General features: G+C 39.0%; 1 protein-coding gene across 2 annotated transcripts in view; it reads left to right on the forward strand.

Annotated features, from left to right (window-relative positions):
* The window catches only part of HPSE (heparanase), a 40,064-nt gene extending 12,453 nt beyond the window's left edge, over positions 1–27,611 (forward strand). Inside the window, exons 2-12 of one of the 2 annotated variants that reach the window (XM_047856901.1) lie at positions 942–1,087; positions 3,061–3,186; positions 8,518–8,691; positions 11,164–11,332; positions 11,660–11,707; positions 12,326–12,419; positions 13,315–13,421; positions 15,125–15,239; positions 19,280–19,398; positions 20,262–20,408; positions 25,784–27,611. In XM_047856901.1, the coding sequence (XP_047712857.1) occupies positions 942–1,087; positions 3,061–3,186; positions 8,518–8,691; positions 11,164–11,332; positions 11,660–11,707; positions 12,326–12,419; positions 13,315–13,421; positions 15,125–15,239; positions 19,280–19,398; positions 20,262–20,408; positions 25,784–25,943 (1,405 nt within the window). In that variant the 3' untranslated portion in view covers positions 25,944–27,611. The remainder of the gene's footprint in view (positions 1–941; positions 1,088–3,060; positions 3,187–8,517; positions 8,692–11,163; positions 11,333–11,659; positions 11,708–12,325; positions 12,420–13,314; positions 13,422–15,124; positions 15,240–19,279; positions 19,399–20,261; positions 20,409–25,783) is intronic. The other variant, XM_047856902.1, reaches the window with a different exon arrangement.
* The last annotated feature ends 286 nt before the right edge of the window (positions 27,612–27,897 follow it).

Consider the following 27,897-nt stretch of genomic DNA (forward strand, 5'->3'; position numbering starts at 1 on the left):
CTGACTTCGGCTCAGGTCATGATCTCACGGTTGGTGGGTTCAAGCCCTGAGTCAGGCTTTGTGCTGACAGCTTGGAGCCTGGAGCCCGCTTTGGATTATGTGTCTCCCTCTATCTCTGACCCTCCCCTGCTCACACTCTGTCTGTCTCTCAATAAATAAATAAATACATAATAAATAAATAAAAATAAAAAAGAATTGCTCAAATTGGAGTTGTTGATGATAGGAATTAGAATCTTATCTATCTAATTCATTTGACTTAAATTTAGAAGTATGGTTTTCCTTGAAAGCTGGAGCTAGGGAGAAGAGGAAGAATCCTAAGTCATTTATGAACTTCTCTGGAACATAAATTTTTGAAGACAGTCTATTTTTCAAAAAACACAGAGTCATCTTTCCTATAGTTTCTAGTCTCTTAACCTCTTTTCCTCCATCAATCATAAAAGGTTACAAGTTTTTTGAAAGTACTGAATGCTAGCCTACTTGTAAGTTAAAATATAAGTTCTTGCCAGAGTCAGAGGTCCCAGTTGCCTGCAGGTGCCTAGAAGTGCGACCTTGCAATTATATTCAGACTAAAGGGTGCCTGGATGGCTTAGTCGGTTGAGCACCCAACTCTCCATATCAGCTCAGGTCATAATCTCACGGTTCATGGGTTATGGCCCTGCGTTGGGCTCTGCATTAATGGTACAGAGCCTGCTTGGGATTCTCTCTCTCTCTTTCTCTCTCTGCCTCTTCCCCATTCTCTCTCTCTAAATAAATAAACTTAAAAAAAAAAAAAGATTCAGACTGAGAAGATTTCCCGGTGATAGCCATTGGACTTCTCCCTCCCTCCCTCCTGTATAGCTAGATATTAAGAAATAGGTCCATCTAGAGAGAAGAGAGTAAACATGTTTCACTGGATTGTCTTGGAAAAAAATAACTTTAATTTCTTGCTTGTCTTCCAACAGTTCTACAAAGCTTCGTACTTTGGCCAGAGGTTTGTCTCCTGCATACCTGAGATTTGGTGGCACCAAGACAGACTTTCTCATTTTTGATCCCAAGAAAGAACCAACCTTTGAAGAGAGAAGTTACTGGCAGTCTCAAGTCAACCAGGGTGAACTTTTTAAAGATTCACGATATGTTTTGATTCACTTGAGTCAGGCTTGAGCATTCTCAGAGAAGTGTTATTGCTGATATCTAACAATTAATAAGAAATCAAGGGCTCCCAACTGGCCAGTGAAGGCACCCACACAAAAGGAGGAGGCAGTGGGCAGGTTTCCTCCTCCTGGTGTCTTCATGAATGTGAAACCTCACCAAAAAAATGTGTGCTGGGCATAACTGAGAGTTAATTGTGCTGTAAATAGGACAATGGTTGTAGCTGAAGGACACAGCTGCTTAGCAGGAGTGTGTGGGTAGAAATGTGTCAATTTGAAAAGAGTACTTCCAGCTGAAGACATAAGTGATCGACTGAAACCCATTTATTTTGAAAATAGAATGTGGATGAAGGGTGTAACAAGAGGCTGTTGAGGTACACTCTGCTTCTTAGAATGGATTTTAAGACTTCACTGATTGGGCAGTGATTGTCAAACGTTATTGACAATCCAGTCACCTGGGGTGAGTTTGAATATTTGGATTCTGTGTTCCAACCTTAGATTATGAGTTTAGAAGCTTCTCAGGTGATTCAGATAATTTGAAGTCTTTTGGTTCCCCCTGAGAAACCTGCCTTAGTGAGCGATGAGGATTTGCTCTATGTCTTTCGTAAGTGCTATGCAGGCATCAAATGGAAGTTGAGTCATTATCTTACCAATTATGAGAAATAAGGTGTCATTGAATTACAATAATGTCAGTATAATGTATATATTAGTGAATAATATGTCATTATTTCATACATTACATATTTTCCCTCTGTTTTCTTCAGTTAGGAAGTTTCCAGAACAGTTCATCAGTAATTGGGCCAAAACTAATAGAAGACTAATTAGAAAAAAATGAAAAAAAAAAAGCAGGAGAGTTCTCTTAACATAACATATGGGAATAGTTGATGTTGGGACTTGACCATTCCCATCTGTCATGTGTATCTGCAAGGTCTCTTAAGTTCAGACAGGAAACTGGCCTTTCCCCATCAATTTTCTCCATCCTGTGTGTATGTGTGGTAGAAGAGGGGAGGTGCCAGTGCCTCTGAAGCATCCTTTGTGAGCCCAGGGATGGATGAGGCACCAGCTGCCAGAAAGTCAGAATGTGCAGCTTCCCAGAAAGGAAGTTATGGGCGGGTCGCCAGTCCTGGCAGCAGGCGTGCAGCGGCTGTGCTGCCTTGTGATAAAGAAGCACAGTCAACCGACAGTTTAGTGGCTGAGTTTTCCGAGCACACGTGCTGTGGTCTCAGAAGCTTTGAGGATAACATATTTGAAGGAAAAGAAAAAGTCACCATTTCCTGTCCTACTATTGCGGCAAGAAGAAATCATCACAAAGCAGCTATAGTCCAGCGAAACAAATTTTTATGTATTTTGAAAGCGAACTGTAAGAGAATTGAATTGTTATCTTTTTTTTTAATGTTTATTTATTTTGAGACAGAGGGAGAGCGCAAGCAGGGGAGGGGCAGAGAGAGAGGGAGAGAGACAATCCCAAGCAGGCTCCTCGCTGTGAAGTGCAGAGTCCAACATGGGGCTTGAACCCACAAACTGTGAGATCATGACCTTAGCCAAAATCAAAAATCGAATGCTTACCCAACTGAGCCACCAGGCGCCCTGAACTGTTTTCTTCAGTGGGATTCTCTAGTAATTTCAAGTTTCTGAGGAATTTTCTGAATTGTTAAATAACTTGAAGTTATGTCCAGTATATCTGTGTCCGATGTATGTCCAGTGGTTCCTAGGAAACCTGCCCTTGGTTGTTTATGTGTGTGTGTGTGTGTGGTGATTGGTTAGCTGCAAATTTGACATGTAACAGAATATATCTTTTTCTGATCTCCTACCTAAAAACCAGGAACATAATTATCCTGCTTTAGTCACATAAATAGGTAACTAAATAAATGTGTGGGACTTCAACCTTATCACCGTGAAAACAGATTCTCTAAACTATTTCTTCCCTTTGCAGATATGTGTGAATCTGGATCCATCCCTTCTGACGTAGAGAAGAGATTACAGTTGGAATGGCCCTTCCAGGAGCAATTGCTTCTCAGAGAACAGTATCAGAAAAAGTTCAACAATAGCACTTACTCAAGTAAGAGATGAAAGGCACCTGCAGGTGTCCCAGCCCCCAGAATACATGGATAGTTTGAACTTGGGCTTGAATCACATAAGCCCTACTGCAGTTGTATAAAGCTGCATAATACTCAAATGTTATCAGGAGTTAATGGGAAATCTTGAATTTCTGTTTTGTTTTGTTTTTCTTTTCTTCACCTGACTTTGCCTATTAGCCATGAAGTGAAAAATCATTCATTCACGAGCTAATAGTGACCTTTCCTGCTCTGAAGAACTAGGAAGTCAAGGAAGACATGGATAGATTGCTCATGGAACAGTAAAATACAAAAGTATTAAGAATAAATAGTGGAGGTGCCTGGCTAGCTCAATCTGTAGAGCACGCAACTCTTTTTTTTTTTTAATTTTTTAATGTTTATTTATTTGAGAGAGAGAGATAGAGACAGAGAGACAGACAGAGCATGAGCAGGGGAGGGGCAGAGAGAGAGACATACACACAGAATCTGAAGCAGGCTCCAGGCTCCGAGCTGTCAGCACAGAGCCCAACGTGGGGCTCAAACCCACAAGCCATGAGATCATGACCTGAGCTGAAGTCGGACACTTAACCGACCGAGCCACCCAGGCACCCCTGTAGAGCACGCAACTCTTAATCTTAGAGTTGTGAGTTCGAGCCCCACGTTGGGTGGACAGGTTACTTAAAAATAAAATCTTTTTTTTTAAAGAGTAAATTGTGAAAACCATTCACACCTCGTCATCCATTCTCTCTCTCTCCTCCCAGAAGCAACCCGTATCATGAGTAGGTGTACCATTAGGTAGTGGAAGACTGAGTCATATCAGACAGTCTTGGCCATCAAGAAGCGCTCTCTTTTTTTATTTCCTCTGTGGCTTTGTGTAGAACTAGCTCGACTAACCAGGAATTTATTTCCATTCACTGAAACAGTTATCCAGTCTTCAAAATGGGATGATGTTGGCATGCAGAGCTTCAAAACAACTGGAACCAAGCAATCCTTACTTAACTATGAGAACTATTTTTATCTGAAAGTTGATGTTTTATACCCAACTAAGGGATGATATTGCCCCAGATCTCAGTTAAGGAAATAATCTGCTCAGATACAACTGTCTTCTTTTGATTTTTGGAAAATAAATTATCTTGAAGTTAATTTGGGTCCCTCGGCATTTCTAAGAGTATATTACTGAAAGTAGATTATTTATCGTATACTGTCTGGATTTCAATGTATCCAGTGGGTTTTAATTTTTGTATTTTGTATTTATAAGGTACGGAAAGAAATGTGACACATAAGAAATCAGAAAATGGTTTACATGTTAATAGAGTCCTCTAAATTGTTTATTACATTTTAAAGGAGGGGGACTACTCTGACATTTTAATTAAATGACCTGTGGTTGAATGGAATTTGGCATAAGGCAGGCCTGTTTCAGATCCCAAGAAAGGAGTGACAGGAGACCCATATCAGTAAGGTCTCACCTGTAATAAATCATTATGATACAGGCCTGCTAAGAGAAGATTCCATGGTATTAGATAATCTATTAATTTCTACTTTATTTTGTATCGTGTTAAACTTTATACTAGTTTATCTTCAATTTTTCTAAAAAAAAAAAAAAAGATTTCCTAGCTCACATGATCTTTCTGGAATCAAGAGAGTACATTTCTACCATCTTCCCCTGCCTCTGGGACTAGGACCTTCATAGTTCCTGTCCCAGAAGAAGTTCCTTCACTAACTATGTAACTGGGTCATTATAACTGCAGCTACCCTGTCGGCAATGCTCAAATATCTAACAAATATAGATTGTTGATTTGTATTTGGAAACATTTGCCTCCTGGTTTGAATCTTTTTTATTTTAATATACGTGTCTTAGAAACATATAGATGGGAATTGTGTTCATCTGGGCACCAACTCAATATAGTGATAAGTATCTCAGAAGCTAATAGATGTTTTCACACATTGTTCCACACTGATGACTGAGGTTGGTAATGTGTGAGTACCTTGGGCTGGCATTGTCCAATGGAGGAAATAGCAAAAGTCCACTGTGGCAAGGAGAGGTTAATTGCTTAGTCAGTGGCCTGCACCCTTAATACAGGTGTCTTAGAAGATATAGGTCAGTTTTCTAATTACAGGACCCATTAGGTGGTGGGTTTCACTTAAGTAGAAGATGACAGAAACATTTGTCACAAGACTACAAACTTTGTAAACCTGTTTAGGCAGGAAAAGGAAGCAATGTTATAGATGTAATTCTGGGTGTGGCTGACTGCATAATGAAATTTCTTATTACAATAATCATATTTAATGAGCTAATTCTTTGTTCTCCTTCTTCTCTACCTCTCTTCCTCATCGCCTGACTCCTCTACCTCTATCACTCGCTAGAACTGGACACATTTGTATAAACGGACAAGGCATAATGCCAGGGAAAGAGTCAGTGCCAGTTTTTTTGTTTTGTTTCTTCTTGTTTGTTTTTTTTTTCTTTCAGTGCCAGCTTTTAATGTGCCATTTAGATTATCTTTGTCCCAGGGGTCTTTCTACCCTCTCATAAAGTAAGAGACAAGAGACTGGGTAACAATTGGGAAGTAGAAAATTAGCTGTGAGTTTTCTTATTCTTATTTTGAGGAGGGAGTAGGCTGGATGGTGTTTTTGTTGGTTTTATTTTTAAGAGTAGAGTCTAACTCAGTAGTATACAGCCCATATTCTAGGAGATGTTACTATTCTGTTGTAGGAGGTGTACAATAGAATTTTAAGCTATGTAAATTCCAATTGCATTTGGAAAAAGGAAATAGAAAAAGAGTAAAGCATAAGTTGAATAAATACTCCAAAATGCAAACATTCCAGGCTTTGTGGAAATGCCATAGAGGGAGTATGTAATAACAGTGCCTAATGTGTATAACGGCTTTTTATGATTTACAAAGAGTTTTCACATATGTTGTCTCAACCTCAATTTTGTGAGTCGGCACACGATGGTGCTAGTTCCAGGATCGTGGATGCATAGCTGAGGCTCATGCAGGGCAAAGGGGTCACCTCGTTGTACAATCTGTAAGTGGGAGAGCAGGGCTGGAACTCAGGTGTTAGGATTCCTGATCCAGGAAACTTTCTGCCTCATGATTTTGCAATACACAGGTCTAACACGGGGCTGTGACTAAGACAGTCGAGTCACCCCTTGACAACAGGCTCTCGTAATGGCACTGCTACCAAATAGCCATGTGTATTGGGCAAAGCACTTCATTTCTTTGGTGCCAGTTTCCTCAGAGAAAAATGGGGGTGGAGGTTTGGGGAGAAGTCAATAACCCTGGAGGCTCTGTGTTGGCCCAAAGTGTGGCTCAAGATCCAGTGGAATGCTGGGCCACAGGACAGGAGAGCTTTTCAGCCCCTGTTGTCTGTAACTCCTTGATGATAGGCAGCAGTCCTGTGGAAGTGGGTGACACAGCAAACACCCTAAATAACTCAAACAACTTGCTAGAGCCGTTCTGCCCCCAGCCTTTATCGGCAGTATTAAATTTAGGTTTCATTGTTATGCTGATCCAAGGAATTCACTTAGATTTTTTTTTTAAGTTTATTTATTAGAGAGAGAGAGAGAGAGAGAGAGAGAGAGAGAGAGAGAAGGCATGAGTGGGGAGGGGCAGAGAGAGAGGGAGAAAGAGAGAATCCCAAGCAGGCTCCTCACTGTCAGCACAGAGCCCGATTTGTGGCTTGAACTCATAAACTGAGAGATCATGACCTGAGCTGGAACCAAGACCAAGAGTCAGTCGCTTAACCAACTGAGCTAGCCACGTGCCCCTCACTTAGATGTTTTTAAACTAGGAGAGTTCAAGAGTGAATTTCTATTCAGCAAATAACTCTAACTATACCTGAAAATTACAGACTTGTGCATATGATACCTGACTTAAAGATGATATTCGGACCGACATTGTTGCCACTCTGAAGAAGTGATTTTAGACAAGCTAATGGTTAGAAAAGCAGAGTTCAAAAGTTCCCAAAAGTTTATGGCACTGTAGTGACTCAGTAAGTTTTTTTCACATCTTACTTAGCCCCAAGGAAATACCTAAGTGTTTCAATTACTAAGTTGTTAGGTCCAAACAACCTAATAGTAATAGTTCTCATCGTGTCCAACACGGTTGATATTTCCCTTGTAAATTGTTTATTTATTTTTATTAAACATTTTTTTAATGTTTATTTTTGAGAGAGAGAGAGAGAGAGAGGGGAGAGAGAGAGAGAGAGGGAGACAGAACGTGAGCAGGGGAGGGACAAAGAGAGACAGAGAAACAGAATCCGAATCGGGCTCCAGGCTCTGAGCTGTCAGCACAGAGCCTGAAGCGGGGCTCGAATCCACGAACCGTGAGATCATGACCTGAGCAGGAGTCAGAGGCTTAACTGACTGAGCCACATAGGTGTCCCTCTTTATTTATTTTTAAAGTTTATTTATTTATTTTGAGAGAGAGAGTGAGTGGGGGAGGGGCAGAGAGAAGGAGAGAAGGAATCCCAAGCAGCCTTCGAACTCAGTGCAAAGCTCCTACACAGGGCTTGAACTCACAAACTGTGAGATCATGACCTGAGCTAAAATCAAGAGTCAGACACTTAACCAACTGAGCCACCCAGGAACCCTGTTTCCCTCATAAGTTTAAAGGCTCCTGTAGTGCCCCTGTGAGTAGGGTTCCTGGTTAACTTTGAATTTCAGATAAGTGAATTTTTTTATTGTATTTCTCAAATATTGCATAGACCTGCATTAAAAATTATTCATTGTTTGTCTGAAGTTCAAATTTAACCAGATGCCTGTATCTTCGTTTGCTAAATCTGACAACCATGTGGTGAATGTATTGAGGTTTGCCAGGATCCCTTGGCACATAGTTTGGAAACCACGGATCTATAGCCCTAGGCCCAACTTTTGAAGTCTAATTTTACTTATTTAAAATTAATAAGTCATATACATGAATTTTCCAAAAAATAATTTTAAATATAGCTAAATTTCCCAAAATATTTTGTGACTGAGTTTGTGAGTAGACCTGTTTAAATTATGAGGAGTGGGGCTTATGTTGACTAATGACAGTCTGGCCTGTGCCTGAAGTCACCTGAGGTCATTTGAATCAACAAGACCTGAGTGCCAGACCAAAGCTTCTGGTACTTTACATGGTTCAGCACGGAAAGTTGCTTCAAGAGCTGAAGTAATTAAGTCATATTAATTTTTTAATCTTCTAATTTGCCTGTGTGTTTTTTTGTCTCTCACTTATAACTCAGGATTGTAATTCCCTCAATTTTACAACCAAAATGGTAATTCACTGGAGAACAAATCTGGAGGCCTTCATTATTGTGGTGCTGACCTAACCATCAAATCGCCACTATTTTTCTTTTAGGGAGCTCCGTGGATATGCTGTATACTTTTGCAAATTGCTCAGGACTGGACTTGATCTTTGGTCTAAATGCCTTACTACGAACAGCAGATTTGCAGTGGAACAGTTCTAATGCTCAGTTGCTCCTGGATTATTGCTCTTCCAAGAATTATAACATTTCTTGGGAACTAGGCAATGGTAAGTGCCCCCAGGGACATTTCACTAACAAGGAGATTACCCTTTGGCATTAGTTGTTCCTATTTATGACATTCTTTTTTTTTTTTTTTTAATTTTTTTTTTCAATGTTTATCTATTTTTGGGACAGAGAGAGACAGAGCATGAACGGGGGAGGGGCAGAGAGAGAGGGAGACACAGAATCGGAAACAGGCTCCAGGCTCTGAGCCATCAGCCCAGAGCCCGACGCGGGGCTCGAACTCGCGGACCGCGAGATCGTGACCTGGCTGAAGTCGGACGCTTAACCGACTGCGCCACCCAGGCGCCCCTATGACATTCTTTTTAATATTAGCAAATATTCTTCTGGCTTGGCACACTTGTACCTGTGCTCAACAGTGCAACTTTTCTGCTTATGGCAGAAAACTCCTTTATATATCCCAGAACCTATTGTTAATCCCAGTTTTGTTTTACTTGAGCTGAAGACAACTAGTTGGACCCAGAAACTTCCACAGCTCTCAGGTTCACTTGACATTTTTAGGGTCACTTAATCCTATTACGGATGGCAGGCTGGACTCAGCAAAACTGTAAAGCAGGCACTTTGCTTTTACCCCCCTTCCATTTCTTTCTCTGTTTCTCCACCTGTCAGTTTATCTTAGCAACTCCATCCCAACCGTCATGATATGCTTAAGCTAGAAATTCCTAGTATAGAATCCTACCCAGGTCAAGCTCCTGATTGTTTCCTTCCTTCTTGACTTTTTTGCAAGGAACTTGTAAATTCTAACTAAAGTACTAATGATCAGCCACATTCATTTAAACATATTTTTGGTGCTTTTTCCACACATGAGCCAATGGAACTGAAAAAAAATGGGAAATGAGATGTAGTGATATCATGGACACATACTCCATTCCCGGAACAGCTCTGAGCATTTAATAAGTATTATTTTATCTTTATAACCACCCTGCGGTGGATACAATTATGACTTTCATTTTACACATGACCAAAGCAGGCACAAAAATTTAGATAAATAACTGTGTGATGCTGGGCTACCAAGTGGAGGACTTGGGATTTGAACCCAGGTAGTCTGGCTCCTGAGCAAGGTCCCTGCTTTCTTGGGAGATCCATCCTAGAGGAAGGGAAGCAGATCAACAAGAAGGCAAGCAAAGAAATAAGATATATGTCTATAGTGGTGTGTATTATAGTAATGTCTAGAGGCAGATTTAGAGATCAGGTTGCTGAGAGTTACTGGCAAATTGAAGCACAGAACATAGAATATAGGGGTAGAGGTAACCATATCTTACTTAGCTAGATGCTGAACGACTTTGAATAATGGCAGCCACGTGGACAATGGGTCATCTGAACCCATCCTTACACATCTCTATATATCCCTCCCTCCCTACTTTTCTACTGAACCCATTCCCCACCCGTGCTCTTCAGAGTAAGATAAAAGAGCTATGCCATCATGATTTCCTCTTCCTTGGGCTCCATTTTGCAAGGAAGAGGTCTGTTTTCCAGAGACAAGGAGAAGGGAGAGCCTGGGCAAGGTGTTTTGGGGAAGTAGATTGAACACTTCTGTGTCCCCCTCCCTTGTGTTCAGCATGGCCATTTCTAAGCTCACCTGTACATCTGATTTGTGAATGAACAGTCTTTTTTTTTTCAATTTTTTAAAATGTTGATTTATTTTTGAGAGAGAGACAGAGACAGAGAGCAGGGGAAGGGCAGAGAGAGGGAGACACAGAATCTGAAGCAGGCTCCAGGCTCTGAGCTGTCAGCACAGAGCCTGACGTGAGGCTGGAACTCACAGACCTCGAGATCATGACCTGAGCTGAAGTCGGAGGCTTAACGACTGAGCCACCTAGGTGGCTGTGAATGAACAGTCTTAATAAGACCTTTAATGGCATTGAGATATAAGTTTTTAAATGTCTTCCCCTTTTACCCAAACTTTTTGTCTTTTTAAAGTAAATTAGTTTATTAAAGACTGGATGTAGACTATTTCCAAAATACCCATTAGTTTAATATCCCCATTAATTAACTTCAAATTGTTTTAGTGCCCTCTCACACTTCAGTTTTGTCATTTAAATTTTTGTTTTACTGAAGTATCTTCTTTATAAAAAGGGAGGTTTTACTATTCTTGCCTTTGGACTCTAAATTTTTGTAATTAGGAAATGTTTTCCTGCTTTTATATGCTGCCATTTTGTTTGTGGTTTTTTTTTTCATTTTATTAAAAAAATTTTTTTTAACATTTATTTATTTTTGAGACAGAGACAGAGCATGAACAGGGGAGGGTCAGAGAGAGGGAGACACAGAATCTGAAACAGGCTCCAGGCTCTGAGCTGTCAGCACAGAGCCCGACGCGGGGCTCGAACTCACGGAGCGCGAGATCATGATCTGAGGTGAAGTCAGCCGTTTAACCGACTGAGCCACCAGGTGCCCCTTTGTTTGCTTTTAAATGCAAAATTTCTACATACATAATTATTTTGAGAATTGCTGTCTTTCAGAACCTAACAGTTTCCGGAAGAAGGCTGGTATTTTCATCGATGGATTGCAGTTAGGAGAAGATTTTGTCAAGTTGCATAAACTTCTAGAAAAATCCACTTTCAAAACTGTGAATCTGTATGGTCCTGATATTGGCCAGCCTCGAGGAAAGACTGTCAAGATGCTAACGAGGTAGGAACTAGAGGAAGCAGAACCACTTTTCTTAAAAATAATATTTCTCTCTGGTGGAGAATCCTCATGTTATTAAACCATTTGCTACCTAAGCAAATGTTTTACCAAAAGAGGAAAAGATTGACTGGCTCAGAATACCAAGAATCTGGGGGCAAATGGAACCTACAATATAATTTGTATAAGAATTAGGAAGTTTGTACTTGGCCTGATACTAAAGCAGTAACCAGCCCATTTCTAAGAAATGAAACTCCTGTGCATATATTGTGTACATATATATATTGTGCATATGAGGATTAAGTGAAGATCATAATAGATTTCTTTTTCTAGTTTCCTGAAGGCTGGGGGAGAAGTGATTGATTCAGTTACATGGCACCAGTAAGTATGTCTCCTGCTCTTAGTACTAAGAAAGTAATGCTAGTTTTACTTATTACTTAGTTTTCAAAAACGTGTTTTCATTTAACTGCTAATGCATAGTTCCAATAAGAAACAAATAATATCTCAAGCAGCACTGTACTACACACTTAATATTAATAAAACAAAAGTTTTAACTTTATTTTAAATAATGTGGTAGGTTCTATAAGATCAAGGCATACTATCATTTAAATCATGGAGCAGATAAGTAGCTAAGATCAATATGCTTGCCAAAGAACGGGTAACCCGTAAGTACCTGCACTGTGACTATGTCTTTTCAAAACAGAGTAACTGATTCCCTTCCATCTTGGTCTTTTCTTACTAGAACAACTCTTCCTCCTCCTCCTCCTCCTCCTCCTCCTCCTCCTCTTCCTTCTTCTTCTTCTTCTTCTTCTTCTTCTTCTTCTTCTTCTTTCTCTTCTTCTTTCTCTTCTTCTTCTTCTTCTTCTTCTTCTTCTTCTTCTTCTTAATAACAGAGGGGTGGGAAGAGGTAGGAAGGAGAGCAAGGGAGCCAACTAACTTAAAAGCAGAAAGTAAAGTTTGTTTATTTGTTTGTTTCTGAATATTTTCTGAATAATTTAGCTACTACTTGAATGGACGAATTGCTACCAAAGAGGATTTTCTAAACCCTGATGTGTTAGACACTTTTGCTTCATCTGTGCAAAAAATTTTCCAGGTAATAGCCTTTTTTTTTAATGTAGAGTGGTCCCCTTTATCTGTAGGGTATATGGTCCCAGACCCTCAGTAGATGCCTGGAACCACAGGCAATATCAAAACCTAAATTGCCTGGAACCACAGGCAATATCAAAACCTAAATATACTTTTTCCTATACATACATTCCTATGATAAAGTTTAATTTATAAGTTAGGCACAGTAAGAGATTAACAACAACTAATAATAAAATAGGACAATTATAATAATATACTGTACTAAAAGTTATATGAATGTGTTCTCTCAAAATATCTTCTCATACTGCACTCACTCTTCTTGTGGTGATGTGAGATGATAAAATGCCTACGTGGTGAGAGGAAGTGAGGCAAATGACATTTGTATTGTGACATAGCATTAGGCTACTATTGACCTTCTGATGATAGGTCAGAAGGAGGATCATCTGCTTCCAGACCACGGTTGACTATGGGTAACCGAAACTGCAGAATCGCAGATAAGGAGGCACGTCTGTAAAACCAGTCCTTATTGTGTAGTCTAGCTAATTCTAAATTCTATAAGTATATAAATTTACATGTTTTTCCAATTTTAGATAACAGGTACTTATTCACCATCAGTCCCCCTTACCATCAGATCTTATCCATGCATATTGATTAAAAATTAAAAATACCTCCTTATGGAATAGCCTCACGGGCCATAGGAATGGGATTATTTAAATTCCTTCCACAATTTAGTATTCCAGTAAAAGTAAATTGCCCAAGACCTCCATGACCACGAACATGTTTTGTTGTAACTATATTGGACAAATCAGTCTGGGAACACAAAGTTTTAAACGTCATTAATCTTCAACACCGTATTTGGTCAGCTTGTTTGCAAATATAATGGGGACTTTCCTGTTCCACAGGTTGTTGAGGAGACCAGACCCCACAAGAAAGTTTGGTTAGGAGAAACAAGCTCTGCATACGGGGGTGGAGCGCCATTGCTGTCCAACACCTTTGCGGCTGGCTTTATGTGAGTGAAGCAGCACCGCCTCAGGGGCCAGGCTGCAGCATTCTCCTGGCCTTTTATTAAACAGATTCTACTGAGACGGCTCATCAGCCAAAAAGCTGATCAAAGAAAGTTTCTAGGGCTGAGACCCAAAATTCATGCCGCATTTTGTAAGAAATCATTTTATTCAAGTTTGTTGGACATCTTTAATGGGTGTCCCTAATTAATCATCGTATGAATGAATTGCTTTAGAAGTGTTGTTCCTTAATTATGGCCCATAAATATGCCAAGGATTCCTTCCTCCATAAGCGAATGTAAAAGAGTGCCTCTAGAGGTTTGAGTCTGAGAAGGATTCTTAGTGTACTTTTATAGTAGCTTTATTCATAGATTCCCAAGGAGTTTAGAGTCGGAAGTGTGAGGTCTCACCAGAGGAACTACCAATGAGTTTAAAGACTTACTAAATCACCTCTTTATCCAACCACCAGAAACTTGATTGCTTTTTTTTTTTTTAATTTAAATTTAAGTTAGTTAACATACAGTATAGTATTGGTTTTGGGAGCAAAACCCAGTGATTCATCACTTACATGCAACACCCAGTGCTCATCCCAACAAGTGCCCTCCTTAATACCCATCACCCTTCAGCCCATTCCCCTACCCACCTCCCCTCCAGCAACCCTCAGTTTGTTCTACAGAGAACAAACTCTCTGTTTTTATCTTATTTCATTTTTCCTTCCCTTCCCCATGTCCTTCTGTTTTGTTTCTTAAATTCCACGTATGAGTGAAGTCATATGATATTTATCTTTCTCTGACTTATTTCGCTTAGCATAATACCCTCTAGTTCCATCCACGTTGTTGCAAATGGCAAGATTTCATTCTTTTTGATCACTGAGTAATATTCCATTGTATGTATCTACCACATTTTCTTTATCCATTCATCATCAGTCAATGGACATTTGGGTTCTTTCCATACTTTGGCTATTATTGATAGTGCTGCTATAAACATTGGGGTTCATATGCCCTTTTGAATCAGCATTTTTGTATCCTTTGGACAAGTACCTATTACAAATCTGATTGCTTTAAACAACTGGCTTACTTATATTCCATAACTCCATTAACACTCTTAATCTATAGTTCTATATCCTCACACTGAGACTTATTCTCTTTCCTCTCCTATCCTCATTCTTTTAAATCCATAATAAAAAAAATCATTTCTGCTCATGAGGGGCATGAGGAGGAGAATGAAGGATAAAGGTGTTTGTTTTGCCATCCACCAAAGATGGAGGGAGTAGAGGGGGACAGCCATAAAAGTCTAGGCGTAATTTTACTTGTTTCACATTGTACTACTGTTGACTACAAGCAACCTTCTCTTTAGCCCTTACATGGGTCTGGGAGTGGGGAAATGGGGAGGGTATCCAGCAAGATGGACAACGATTGCCTGGAGGGTGAAAATTTGTCTATTCTGCTTTGCAGAAGTTTTCTTACCCTGAAAGAAACTCATATGGCATATTAATAGTATTCTAGGATTTATTATCATGCTCAAGTGTGGGAACATGTAAAGGAAAGGATAGTCTCCATTTCATTTGAATAGCTTATTTGTAATTAATACCGCTTTTCTGGTTTCCTGTCAATTCCTCCCACATAGATGAATAAATCAGAATAGTGTGTAATTAGAATTGAGTTTTTTTGTTTTCCAAACCTGGAGAAAGCTGGTCCTCCCTCCCTTTCAGGTGGCTGGATAAATTGGGCCTGTCGGCTAGAATGGGCATAGAAGTGGTGATGAGGCAAGTGCTCTTTGGAGCTGGAAACTACCACTTAGTGGATCAAAACTTCGAACCTTTACCTGTAAGTGATTGTTATTTTCCTATTGCTATGAGTAGAATAGAGTATATTGAACACCCCTGTATCAAGCTCCTAATAAAAGTCAATCCTGTCAATAAATTTAGTATTCTTGACAAGTAGACCCTGAAATGATGAATTGGAAGAAACCTTAGAGATCATCCATTCTAATGTGTGCCACCTGGGGTGTGTTATGGGTTTGGTTTTTTCCTAATGTTTATTTATTTATTTGTTTTGAGAGTGAGAGAGTGAGCAAGCGAGGGACAGAGAGAGAGAGAGAGAGAGAGAGAGAGAAAGAGAATCCCAAGCAGGCTCCATGCTGTCAGCACAGAGCCCAATGTGGGGCTCAAACCTGTGAACTGTGTGATCATGACCTGAGCAGAAATCAAGAGTCAGATGTTTAGCCAACTGACCCACCCAGGGACTCCGGGATTTTTTTTTTTTTTTTAAGGGACCATTTGAAACTTTGTGACTCCGATTTTACAAGATAACAAACTTGGGTCAAAAACAATGTTTTGCAAATTAAATCAAAGTTAAAATTACCTACAGTATCCAAAGCTTCAAAAGTTTTTTATGCATGAAATTATAATTTATTTAACTTTGAGATAAATCAGTACTATATATTTGTTCAAAAATCTCACCCGAAGAATTGGCTATCTTGTTAATAATCTTCAAGATATTTATGAATACAGTGTCAGTTTTACCCTACCTCTGACTGCATCTGGTGCTAAATCAGGAGATGTAGACTTTTTATATAAAAAGCCACCTGGAAATATATGTCTAAAACTTGGAATAGTATAGATACAGCCCTGAGAAGTAGGACCTTGATTTTTGTAGTCTAAAATGGCAGTTGAGGATATGTATTTTCAAGGAATAATTCCTAAGGGAATTATTTGAATACTGTAGGAAAGCTAAGAAAGTTTGGCAGAAAGCACATGCCAAAATATAAGCTAGGTTTTTGTAGTTTGTAGATAGATTTCCCAACAAAGTTGCTTTTAATCTATAGTAGTCCAAACTCACAAAGCACCTGGTTCATAACTTTTAAAATTTTTTTACAAAATGACCTTGTAACAAGTGGAATATATCTTCGCCAAGTATATTATAAATCAACTATAGAGTTAAACCAAACATGATAATTTCATTAGACAAATATCCCAAATCTGCTGATGGCCCTTTCTGAAATGGACCTTGAACAAGGAAGGTACATAAATAGTTTCTACAAAATTTACTTTGCCTAGAAATTAGCCAGCTTATCTTGTCAGTCTTTGTAAATAGTACCATGTTGTCTATATCTTTTCAGTGCCCAAACATAAACCTTTGGCTTAAGATCCTTTGTGTTTTTTTGATTGCTTGTTTTTTAATTAGTTAATTAATATTTTAGTTTTAGAGAGAGAGCACAAGCAGGGAAGTGGGGCAGAGAGGGAGAGAGAGAATCCCAAGCAGGCTTCATGCTCAGTGCTGAGCCCAAAGAGAGGTTTGATCCCACGACCCTGGGATCATGACCTGAGCCGAAATCAAGAGTCAACCAACTGAGCCGCCCAGGCACCCCCTTCCTCAAGATTCACAGTCATCTAGAAAAACTTGCAAGAGTAAATGGTACCTTTAACATCTGCAGGGTCCAAGGGAATCAGTCTTAAATCCAACATACATGGCTGTTTCCTTATTTGATTTGTATAACAGTCTTGGAAGCTGGCAAAGCAGGTGTCTTAGATCAATTGTCCAGATGAGGAAGTTCAAACTGAGACAAGGTTTTGGGATAAGCTGGCTGTCACACAGTTGTCCCATGTTACTCTAGAATTCCATACAAATCCTGGCTCTGAGGCCTGAATGCTTTCTATCCTACCAGTCACCAAATCATGCTGAAGTTATGTCTCCTTTTTATTTTTTTAAATTTTATTATTTTTTTTTAATTTTTTTTTTCAATGTTTATTTATTTTTTGGGACAGAGAGAGACAGAGCATGAACGGGGGAGGGGCAGAGAGAGAGGGAGACACAGAATCGGAACCAGGCTCCAGGCTCTGAGCCATCAGCCCAGAGCCTGACGCGGGGCTTGAACTCATGGACCACGAGATCGTGACCTGGTTGAAGTCGGACGCTTAGCCAACTGCGCCACCCAGGCGCCCCCATGTCTCCTTTTTAAATGTTTAGTTGATTCTGCTCTTGTCTCCAGTGAAAAATTTGAATGTAAGCAGAGAAACAAAAGCTGTTTGCCCTGTTGAGTCTACATTTCCTCAGCTCAAGAAGGAAGAGTTGGAATATACATGAGTATATTCTTCAAAAAAATTAACAACTAGGCACCTGAGTGGCTTAGTCAGATAAGCCTTCAACTCTGAATTTCAGGTCAGGTTATGATCTCAAGGTTGTGAGATTGATCCCTGCTCTCTCTGTGCCCCTCCCTTGTGTGCACACTCATGTGTGTGCTCTCTCTCTCTCTTAAAATAAATAAATAAATAACCCCCAACAAACTTTTTATTACGGAAAATTTCAAGTAGAGAGAAAAGCATTTAATCCTCAGTTTTGTTTAATCCATAATCCTACCCACTCCTCACCTCCCACCTACTGGATTACTTTCAAGCAAATCTCACATGTATCACTATCCATCAGTAGGTCAGTATGTATCTCCTTAGACAAACATAAAATATTATCATACTTTAAAATATTAACAGTAATTCTCAATATCATCAAATGTTTAGTCAGTGGGTGTTTCACATTTTCCTTACTGTCACAAGTGTTTTTATTTATTTATTTTTCAAATGTATTTAATAGTTGGCCTAGTCACTTCAGGATACAAACAACATCTATATATTGCATTTGGTTGAAATATCTCTTAAGTCTGCTAATCTTGAAGTTTCCCTTCCCACTCCTTTTTTGTGTTATGGAATTAATTATTGAAAGAGAGCAGGCAATTTGTTCTGTGGTGTTTCCCACATTCTGAATTTTGCTACATTTCTTCCTGCACTGTCCTTTAGTATGTTCCTCTGTTTCTTGTAAACTGACAGTTAGATCTAGAGGCTTGAGCTTATTCAGATTTTTGGTTTTTGTTTTGTTTTGCAATACAAAACTTTTTTTTTTAAAGAATTTTTAAAATGTGTTTGTTTTTTTTATTTATTTATTTATTTATTTATTTATTTATTTATTTATTTTGAGAGAGAGCAGGAGAGGTGCACAGAGAGAGGGAGAGAGAGGATCCCAAGCAGGCTCCATGATGTCAGCTCAGAGCCCAACACGAGGCTCGAACTCAACAAACCGTGAGATCATGACCTGAGCTGAGATCAAGAGTCAGACACTTAACTGACTGAGCCACCCAGGCGCCCCTGCAATAATTCTTCAAAGGAGATGTGGCATGCTTCCATCAACAGGCACATGATCTCTGGTTTTCTCTCTCTCTCTCTCCTTTTTTTTTTTTTTTTTTTTAAACCTTGATAGCTAGCGATGATTGTTGCCTAACCCATTCAGGAATGGGGATTATAAGGTTCTAAAAGAAATTATTTTACGGGCACCTGGCTGACTCAGTCCGTGGAGTGTGTGACTCTCAATCTCCGGGTTGTGGGTTTGAGCCCCATATTGGGTGTAGAGATTGCTTAAAAATTAAAAAAAAAAAAAAGTAAAGAAATGAAGTATTTTAATCTCTTAAGCAGATAGAAGTTTTATTGTAAAAACCTGCCTTTTTTTTTACAAAAAAGTGTGTGTACATGTGCATACCTAAAAGTTCTGCTTTGAGCTTTGCTTTGAATTCTTGGTGATAGATAATAAAGAACATTTAAACTCTCTCAGCAATGAGTTGCATTCTTGAAGATATAACTCCTAGTGGTCATGGCTTTCAGAATTGTGGGAATACAGTCCTCCCGTGATAAAAATCAGCAAACAAGAAATTGCCCTCAGATTCATGGTGGGAACATGGATCAAAAGATGTATTCCATTTAAATACCTCTAGGATAACAGTCACAGTCTTTGTAAGGTTAACTATTTGCTCACACTGTTTTTGATACATAAAGAAATAAGTAAAGGTCTACTTTTGTCCCTCCTCTCCCCAACCACCCAACTAGGATTATTGGCTATCTCTTCTGTTCAAGAAATTGGTGGGCACCAATGTATTAAGGGCAAGCGTGAAAGGTCCAGACAGCAGGAAACTTCGAGTATACCTTCACTGTACCAACATCAACCAGTAAGTATGTAACACACCCTTTTCCAGTCAAGTTTTAATCAGTAATATGTCCTTCCTGATAGGATGATACTAAAATAATAACTATAGCTACAAAAAAAAAGCCATCTGTCATTTCTGGTGAATCAGAACTCTTTAAATAGTGAGGACCCACTAGGAAGTAGGGGAATGATCTGGATGGAAATTCTGAAAAGTGTCAATAGATTTAATTTTATTGTTTGTTTTAGTTTTTTTTTTAAATAATGATAGAAAAAGCTGCTGTTTGTATGGTTTATAATTTGAATTCATAGGAACCCACAAAATTCACTTTATTATTTAACCTTTCTGTGTCTGAACATGGGTGGGCTGACCAGCTTCCTGACAACTCAGCCTGGCTAAGCAGCAAAGATCTCAGAATGCTGTCACCCAGAAAATGGTAGTGTGAAGAAAAATATTGTTTAAATTATCTTTTCAGGGGCGCCTGGGTGGCTCAGTCGGTTGAGCGTCCGACTTCGGCTCAGGTCATGATCTCACAGTCTGTGAGTTCGAGCCCCGCATCGGGCTCTGTGCTGATGGCTAAGAGCCTGGAGCCTGCCTCGGATTCTGTGTCTCCCTCTCTCTCTGCCCCTCCCCTGCTCATGCTCTGTCTCTCTCTGTCTCAAAAATAAATAAAAACATTAAGAAAAAAATTTTTTTTTAAAAATTAAATTATCTTTTCAAATAAGACCACATGAGGTGTCCAATGTAATCATGAAAGGAAGGATAAAAAGAGGGCCCACCATCATTATAGATACTAATACTTAGTCTCCATGATTATGTTTGTAATTGAGTTTTTAATTGCTTAAGTTAGATAACTATTTTTATTGAGTTAATCTATTTGCTTTTAGCCCAAGGTATAAAGAAGGAGATTTAACCCTGTATGCCTTAAACCTCCACAATGTCACCAAACGCTTGCAGTTGCCGTATCATTTATTTGACAAACAAGTGGACAAATACCTCGTAAAACCTTTAGGGCCTGATGGATTGCTTTCTAAGTGAGTAATTTTCCTTTCTTCATTTCAAACTTTCACAAAATTCATTGGTATTTATCAGAATAGAGAGTGTTGATAGGGAGCAAAAAAAAAAAAGTCAACGATTTCAAGTTCTAACAATTCTTAATATTCGTGAAGTTTATAGATGAATACTTACCCATACAGGTATAACTCACTCAGAGTCCAATGCAAAAGGATATGAAAACATTTAGCAGTTAACTTAGGGAATATTTTGCATTTCAAAACAACTTGATACTTCAAAATCCCCTCAAGACATTGAGATTATTTGCTCAAAAAAGAGTTATAATTCTTGGTAACAGAGTCAGTAAAGCAAAACATACCTAAGTATGATTGTACTAAGGGCACAATATTACACCATGTAAGCTGTCACTCTCTTACCATGTTAAAGTAGTTTTATATTGGCTAGAGTAAGAAAATAAAATGTCCAGAAGTATAGCTTTGAGGTGAATTATTTGAAGTTGGTCATAATCATTATGGTTTTAAAAGCCAGTCATTGGATATGTCTTATAAGAGACCGTATTGAACAGAATACCCTAAATAACTATGACCCTTGAAGAGTCAGGCCCAAAACCATTGTAAGATTCTGTCCAATGTGTGTTGGAAGGAGCTCTTTTTATCATGACTCTTCTCACATTGGAGAATAAAAAATTATAAGAGTTTACAACATTCTCATCATCTCCTCCTGTCTTTGCAAATGAGTGATGTTTTCAGTGATAATTAGCATCAGAACCTGACAAAGGACAGTAAGCATGCTTTCTCCAAAGACCTATCTTCCATAGGCAAACATCATTAACATTGGGTACCATTGTTTATTTTCCCCCTATGCTTTATTTTACCACAACTGTAATCACACAATGCCTAATGGGAAAAGAAAAAGGGAGGGCACCCACAAGTTTTCCAAAATGTCTTTCCATACATAGCCTTTGTAGACATTTTTAATGGGCTACATGTTTTATGAAATATCATGGTTTACTTACCCATTTTCTTGCTGTTTAAACCTTCTCTTTTTTGTAAAGTAAATAATACATATTTGGGTAACCCATACTTTTTTTTTTATTTGGGTTCTAAGTTTTGGAAATGGGTATTTTTAGCATATTTGTGTCTGATGCTGACAAGGGAAAAGCTTTTCTGAAGTAACTGAATAAGAGTTGTAGAGTTGGAAGTGTGTTAAGAGATATTTTAGTCCAACCTTAGATGGGTAGTTTAAGCCATTCAGCTGTTTGATGGCTCATCTGTTGGATCTCGAAGCCTCTCCAGGCAGCTGTCCTCTCAAGGGTAATGTGAGCCTCTTTCTGCTTTTCATCTCCTGTTTTGAGTTCTGTCCTGGAGAGCAGAGGTCGGAAACTGCACCTCATGCGTATGGACAAGTGGGTTTAGAGAGCTTTTTTTCCCTCTTTTTCTCGTGGTAGGGGAGGTTGGCATGCACTCCGTATTCTTATTTTTACTAAGTTATGAACATTTTAAAATTGACAACTATGAAAATATCTGGATTTCTATCTTTTCTTTAAAAGATAGATACTCTAGCAACTCTGGGCTTATTTCCTCAAGTAGATGGAGTTGAATTGGGGGTGTTTACTTGAAACAGGTTCTTCACAGTCCCTCCGTGATCCTGTTACCTCTATGACCCTGTCCTACTGCACTTGCACATATAAATTCCTTGGCTCTTGTGGGCCCTTGACTTTGCTACCCTTAATCTGGAACAATACCAAATACCTCATTTCCTCCAGAATAACTCCAATATCTGAAGGACAATTGGATTGTCGTCTCTCCAGGCTAAATATGCCATTTCTTCAATGATTCTTCTCTTTGTTTATCAGACCCTGTTGCATTCTGATCACACATTTCATGCTTATCAATTATTAATGGAAAATTCGTGAAATTATGGATTATGTTTTTTTACCCTAAATTATCTGTGATGAGTGTATATTACTTATACTTTTATCTCTTTAAAATGTTGCAAAAAATAAAATAAAATGTTGTGAAAGTACCCCAGATAAGTTTGATGAGTGTACAGTCTGGACACGTTCATTCTAATGACCTCAGAGGGTTAAACGATGATAATCTTTAAAAAAAATCATTTTTTAATGTTTATTTATTTTTGAGAGAAAGAGAGAGAGAGGCAGAGTGTGAGCAGGGTCGGGCTGAGAGAGAGGGAGACACAGAATCCAAAGCAGGCTCCAGGCTCTGAGCTGTCAGCAGAGTCCAACGTGGGGCTCGAACTCACCAACCGTGAGATCATGACCTGAGCTCAAGTCGGACACTTAATCAACTGAGCCACCCAGGCGCCCCCCAGAAAATCATTTTTAGTTGAACAACTTGTATAATTCCGACAGAAGGTCCTCCATAGTAAGTGTTTAGTATAATACCGACAGAAGGTCCTCCATAGTAAGCTTTGAGTGAGTATATTTTTAATATAAAAGCAGTATTCTATATTTATCTCAGATCAATTTTGTCCAGAATCCCTAATTCAAATTACTTTTGCTTGCTAATTCTGTTCAGCTCTGTTTCATATGAAACTTGACAAGCATGCCTTCTATTTCTTGTCATCATGTTACTGACTTCAAAATATGAAACAAGATACTAATCTTGAATAAAATCCTACCCTGATTTACCCAGCCTGATGCAGAAATAATCAGCATGCTTTAAGCTTATACTCAATATATTGATAGCATACTTTAGCAATTTTTACAGCCGATTAAACAACATAGCCAGATGGTATAGGGTATTATCTTGCCCATGTTTTATCATCTTAACCCACAGCAGTATTAATTTATAATGATGAGGTTTACCTTTAAGCTCGCTGGCCTCTCCTAAAGCATTTCTGAAACTTTTTTATGTACCCTTGAAAATGGTTCTCAATTGCGTGCAGAACAGCTCTTACTACTGACATATAGAGATGTTTTCAAGGCCTATTTTTGTTTGTGGTTTCCTGATGATGGTCATGGCATTTCCTCCCCAATCTCCTCTAAAAATTGATGTGATATAGGTACTAAAACAAAACTCACGCGCATGTGGACTGAGTGTAAATGCAGTGCAGGGTTGATGGCCTCTAGCACAATCATGGTTATCTTTTATTTAAGACTTTAGGTACAGCCCCCAGAGCGGGGCACCTAACAAAGGTTAAATGGAAACTAATTTTTCTGCTGACTGATACTTAGGATAGAGTTTCAGGGATCTTTGTTTTTTGGTTTTTGGTTTTTGGTGGTTTTTTTTAGTGTTTATTTTGAGAGAGACAGAGAACGAGCAGGAGAGGGGCAGAGAGAGAGGGAGAGACAGAATCTGAAGAGGCTCTAGGCTCTGAGCTATCCGCACAGAGCCCAACACAGGGCTGAAACCCACAAACTGTGAGATCACATCCTAAGCTGAAGTTGGATGCTTAATCGACTGAGCCACCCAGGTGCCCCGAGTTTGAGGGATCTTTGATAATTCTAAATTGTAAACAACCAAACACTCGACAACTAATAAGCTAATATGCTCACACAGTGAAATCCTGTACAGCTGTTAAAATGATGTGGTGGATGAATGTTAATGGTGTGAGCAAATGTTAACATGTGCTAAGGGAAAAAGAATCAAGTTTTAAGAGACTGGGGCACCTGGGTGGTTTGGTTGGTCAAGTGTCCCGACTTTGCCCCAGGTCATGATCTCAGGGTTTGTGATTTTGAGTCCCACATCGGGGTCTATGCTGTTAGCACAGAGCCGACTCTGAATCCTCTGTCCTCCTCTCTTTGCCACACCCCCCTCAAAAATAAACATAAAAAAAAAAAAAAGAGGGAGAGACTACGTATTATATCTTCATTTTTGTTTAAATGAAAATATGGGTGTACGTACATAAAAGAGATGAAGGATATATTAAAAATGATTATGATGAGCAGCACCTGGGTGGCTTAGTCAGTTAAGCGTCCAACTCCTGATTTCAGCCCAAATCATAATCTCGAGATTTGTGGGATTGTGCCTCACATTGGACTCAGTGCTGCAGCATGGTGCCTGCTTCGGATTCTTTCTCTCCCTCTCTCTCTCTCTGGTCTTCCCTGCTCTTTCTCTCTCAAAATAAAAACTTAAAAAAAGAAAAAGAAAAAAATGGTTATGATGAATTAACCAGTTACATTTATCAGAATAATGGTGATCATAGATATTTTTGTAGTGCTTACTATATGCAAGGCAATCTTATAAGTGTTCTACATATATTACATGTATTACATACATGTAACTCTGACATTAGCCAATTTTCAACAATAAAATTTGGCGGGGGGGGTGCTCCTGGGTGGCTCAGTCGGCTGAGTGTCTGACTTTGGCTCAGGTCATGATCTCATGGATTGTAAGTTCGAGCCCTGCATCAGGCTCTCTGCTGTCAGTGTAGAGCCCACTTTGGATCTTCTGTCCTCCTCTCTTTCTGCATCTCCCCTGCTTGCTCTCTCAAAATATTTTAAAAAATAAAATAATATAAAATAAAAATTATTTTTGTATTGTAAAAACTTCATAGTGTTAAAATCACTTGAGAACAAGATCATAGAAATGTAAGCCATGTTTAGAATTATGGAATTAACTATCAGTGGAACTAAAAGCAGACTGAAGGTTTTCTTTTTAAGTCCCTGTTTATATTGGATCTGTTGCTGTGAGCATGTATTAATTTGATTTAAACAATAGTAAATGTGCATAAAAGATAACATTTGTCCTTAAGATATTTTTTACATTTCTTGACTTCATTTTGAATTTGAATTCCAACAGTGGAATGCAAAGAAAACGTCGATTTTTTGGAAGCTTTTGGTTTAGTGAACCCTAAACCTAACCCTAACCTACAAAATAATTTTGTTGCACTCCAGCGATATATATTCTACCAGAATGTCTTAACAACATAAGAAATGCAAAATGAATGCATATCGCCTGGTGGAAAGGGAGTGAGAAGGTTTATGGGCACGGTGACAAGTGGGAAATTTTATGTCATTTTGCATGTTAAATTTGTGATATTTACATTCCCTTCTACCTATTTGCTTTATCTAAAAATGTTTTCAATTACCATCAAATAAAATTGCCACAAATCCAGAAGTTATGTCATGTTTATCCTTTTTATACCACCATAGTAGAGCCTACTATATAGATTATGTGTGTTCCATTTTCTATAAAGGGCCAGATAGTAAGTATTTCAGGCTTTGCAGGCCATATGGTCTCTGTCAGAATGACTCAGCTCTCCCAGTGTAGCTTAAAGATCATCTGGGTCAAATACCCAATATAGAATTGAAACAAGTTATATAATACAGGCTGTCACCATTTTTTTGGCCTTAAAAAGATGTCACAACTTTTGCAGAGAAGGTGGAGCATACACCACTTGGCTAACCTGGGTTTATCTTTCCCCTTTGCAGATCTGTCCAACTCAATGGTCAAACTCTGAAGATGGTAGATGATCATACCCTCCCGGCTTTGACAGAAAAACCTCTCCGCCCAGGAAGTACACTGGGCTTGCCAGCTTTCTCATATGGATTTTTTGTGATAAGAAATGCCAAAGTTACCGCCTGCCTCTGAAAATGAAAGGCATACACCATCCCTGAGATTGAATTTTTCAAGTGTATTGATAAGAGGAAAGCAAAACCCAAGCTATAGGAAGGCAAGCAGATATATTACAGATCAACTAGGGAAGCTATAGGGACACTGGGACACTCACAGTGCTAGATTTAGCACAGTCTTTTGTTCTAAGTAGACCACTGCTAATAATAATACCTGGTGCCAAACACTACGCTCAGTGCTTTGCATGTTCTATTTTTACTTAAAGTTATTAAAAAGGTATATGGATGCTCCCAATATAGCCAGGAGGCAAGTAAGTGAGGGATACAGCACTATTTTTAAGAAAGTGCTTCGTTTTTATTTTAAAAAACAGTTATTAAAAGACTGCAGGATTCTTTATATGCTGTTTCTGTGGGCTCCCGTCAGAAAAAGTGTACTGCCACAATCTTCAAATTGTCTATAAATGAGAGAGTCTCTTTTCACCTTAACAGAGAGCTAGATTTATCTGCTGCTTCTCTTCTCGTTGTTCTTTGTCAACAATACTGCATGAGAGGACAGATGGTTAGAAGTGATAGTATAAAAAAAGAATTAACGACAATTCAGAGGGACTGGATTATGTAAACTTCAAATGAAATTTTAAAGCGACTGTAAATGAAATTGACCTACTTACCAAGAGGAGAAAATGTAATTCGATACATTATAACTACCTGTTGATGTTTACTTTTTTTTTTATAATTTTTTTTAACGTTTTATTTATTTTTGAGACAGAGAGAGACAGAGCATGAACAGGGGAGGGGCAGAGAGAGAGGGAGACACAGAATCGGAAGCAGGCTCCAGGCTCTGAGCCATCAGCCCAGAGCCTGACGCGGGGCTCGAACTCCTGGACCGCAAGATCCTGACCTGAGCTGAAGTCCGATGCTTAACCGACTGAGCCACCCAGGTGCCCCTGTTGATGTTTACTTTTAATCCACCTTTAGTTCTTGTTTTAGTTGGGAAATTTTCGGATGCAAGTGGCAGAAAACCCTGATTCAAATGGCTTAGACCATGAGGACATTTATAATCCTACATAACAAGAAGTTCAAGTAGGGCGGGCTCAGAATGTCATCCGGGAATCAGGTCCTTTCGACTCTGGTCTGTCACCTTTAGTGTTGGCTTCATTCTCCAGCTGGTGACGTGATGGCTGGAGCCGTGCCATAGACCCATTCGGACCCAGCAGCAGCCAGAGAAAGAAGATGAGCAACTTTTTCTGCATCTCCTTCATAGACTTGAAGAACCCTTTCTCAGAGGTTCTCTCAGCGAACCTCGTTTCATGTCTCCTCATGTCTTATTGGTCAGGAATGGGTCACGTGGCCATTCTCCCCAGTTACTGCAACATCAGTGAGATCCCTGTAATTGTCTCCTAGTGGTCTTTTGGAATGGAGAGCGTGTTGGGAAGTCCATGGCACTGACCACTATGTTTCTGTGCTTTTATCAGTGACAGAAGGTATTGTTTTCTCCTATATCTTAATTTCTAGAGATAGAATTCTCTTTATATTTATGTCTGCTATGAATAGTCTCTATTAAATTTAAGTACATTTATAAAGAGGTAAAGACAACCCAGAGTCTGAATGCTTCAATACCCCTAAATTTTATATATAAGTAGTTTTTTATATTTTCACATTTGAAATAAAGTAATTTTTATAACCTCAATATTGCATGATTATTCTTTTAATAAAACTTAAGCCTGGGGGAAAAAAAAAGCCTGCAGATCCCTCCATTTGCAAGCCTTATTTTCCTTCAGCACTTTGTTTATACCTCCTACTTTTCTGTCCCTTCAGCTTCCCCCACATCAGAAGAGCTGACCTTGAAGAAAAGAGCTCATCAGGCACAAACACCATTTTCTCCCTGATCATGTCAACTCAATCATGAGCAAAGTCATGTCCAATTTTTCTTTTTGCTGTCCCCTCTGCCACTTAATAAATTTAAAGCCTAATCT

The sequence above is a fragment of the Prionailurus viverrinus genome, chromosome B1 (genome assembly GCF_022837055.1).
Source record: "Prionailurus viverrinus isolate Anna chromosome B1, UM_Priviv_1.0, whole genome shotgun sequence".
Classification (NCBI taxonomy): Eukaryota; Metazoa; Chordata; class Mammalia; order Carnivora; family Felidae; genus Prionailurus; species Prionailurus viverrinus.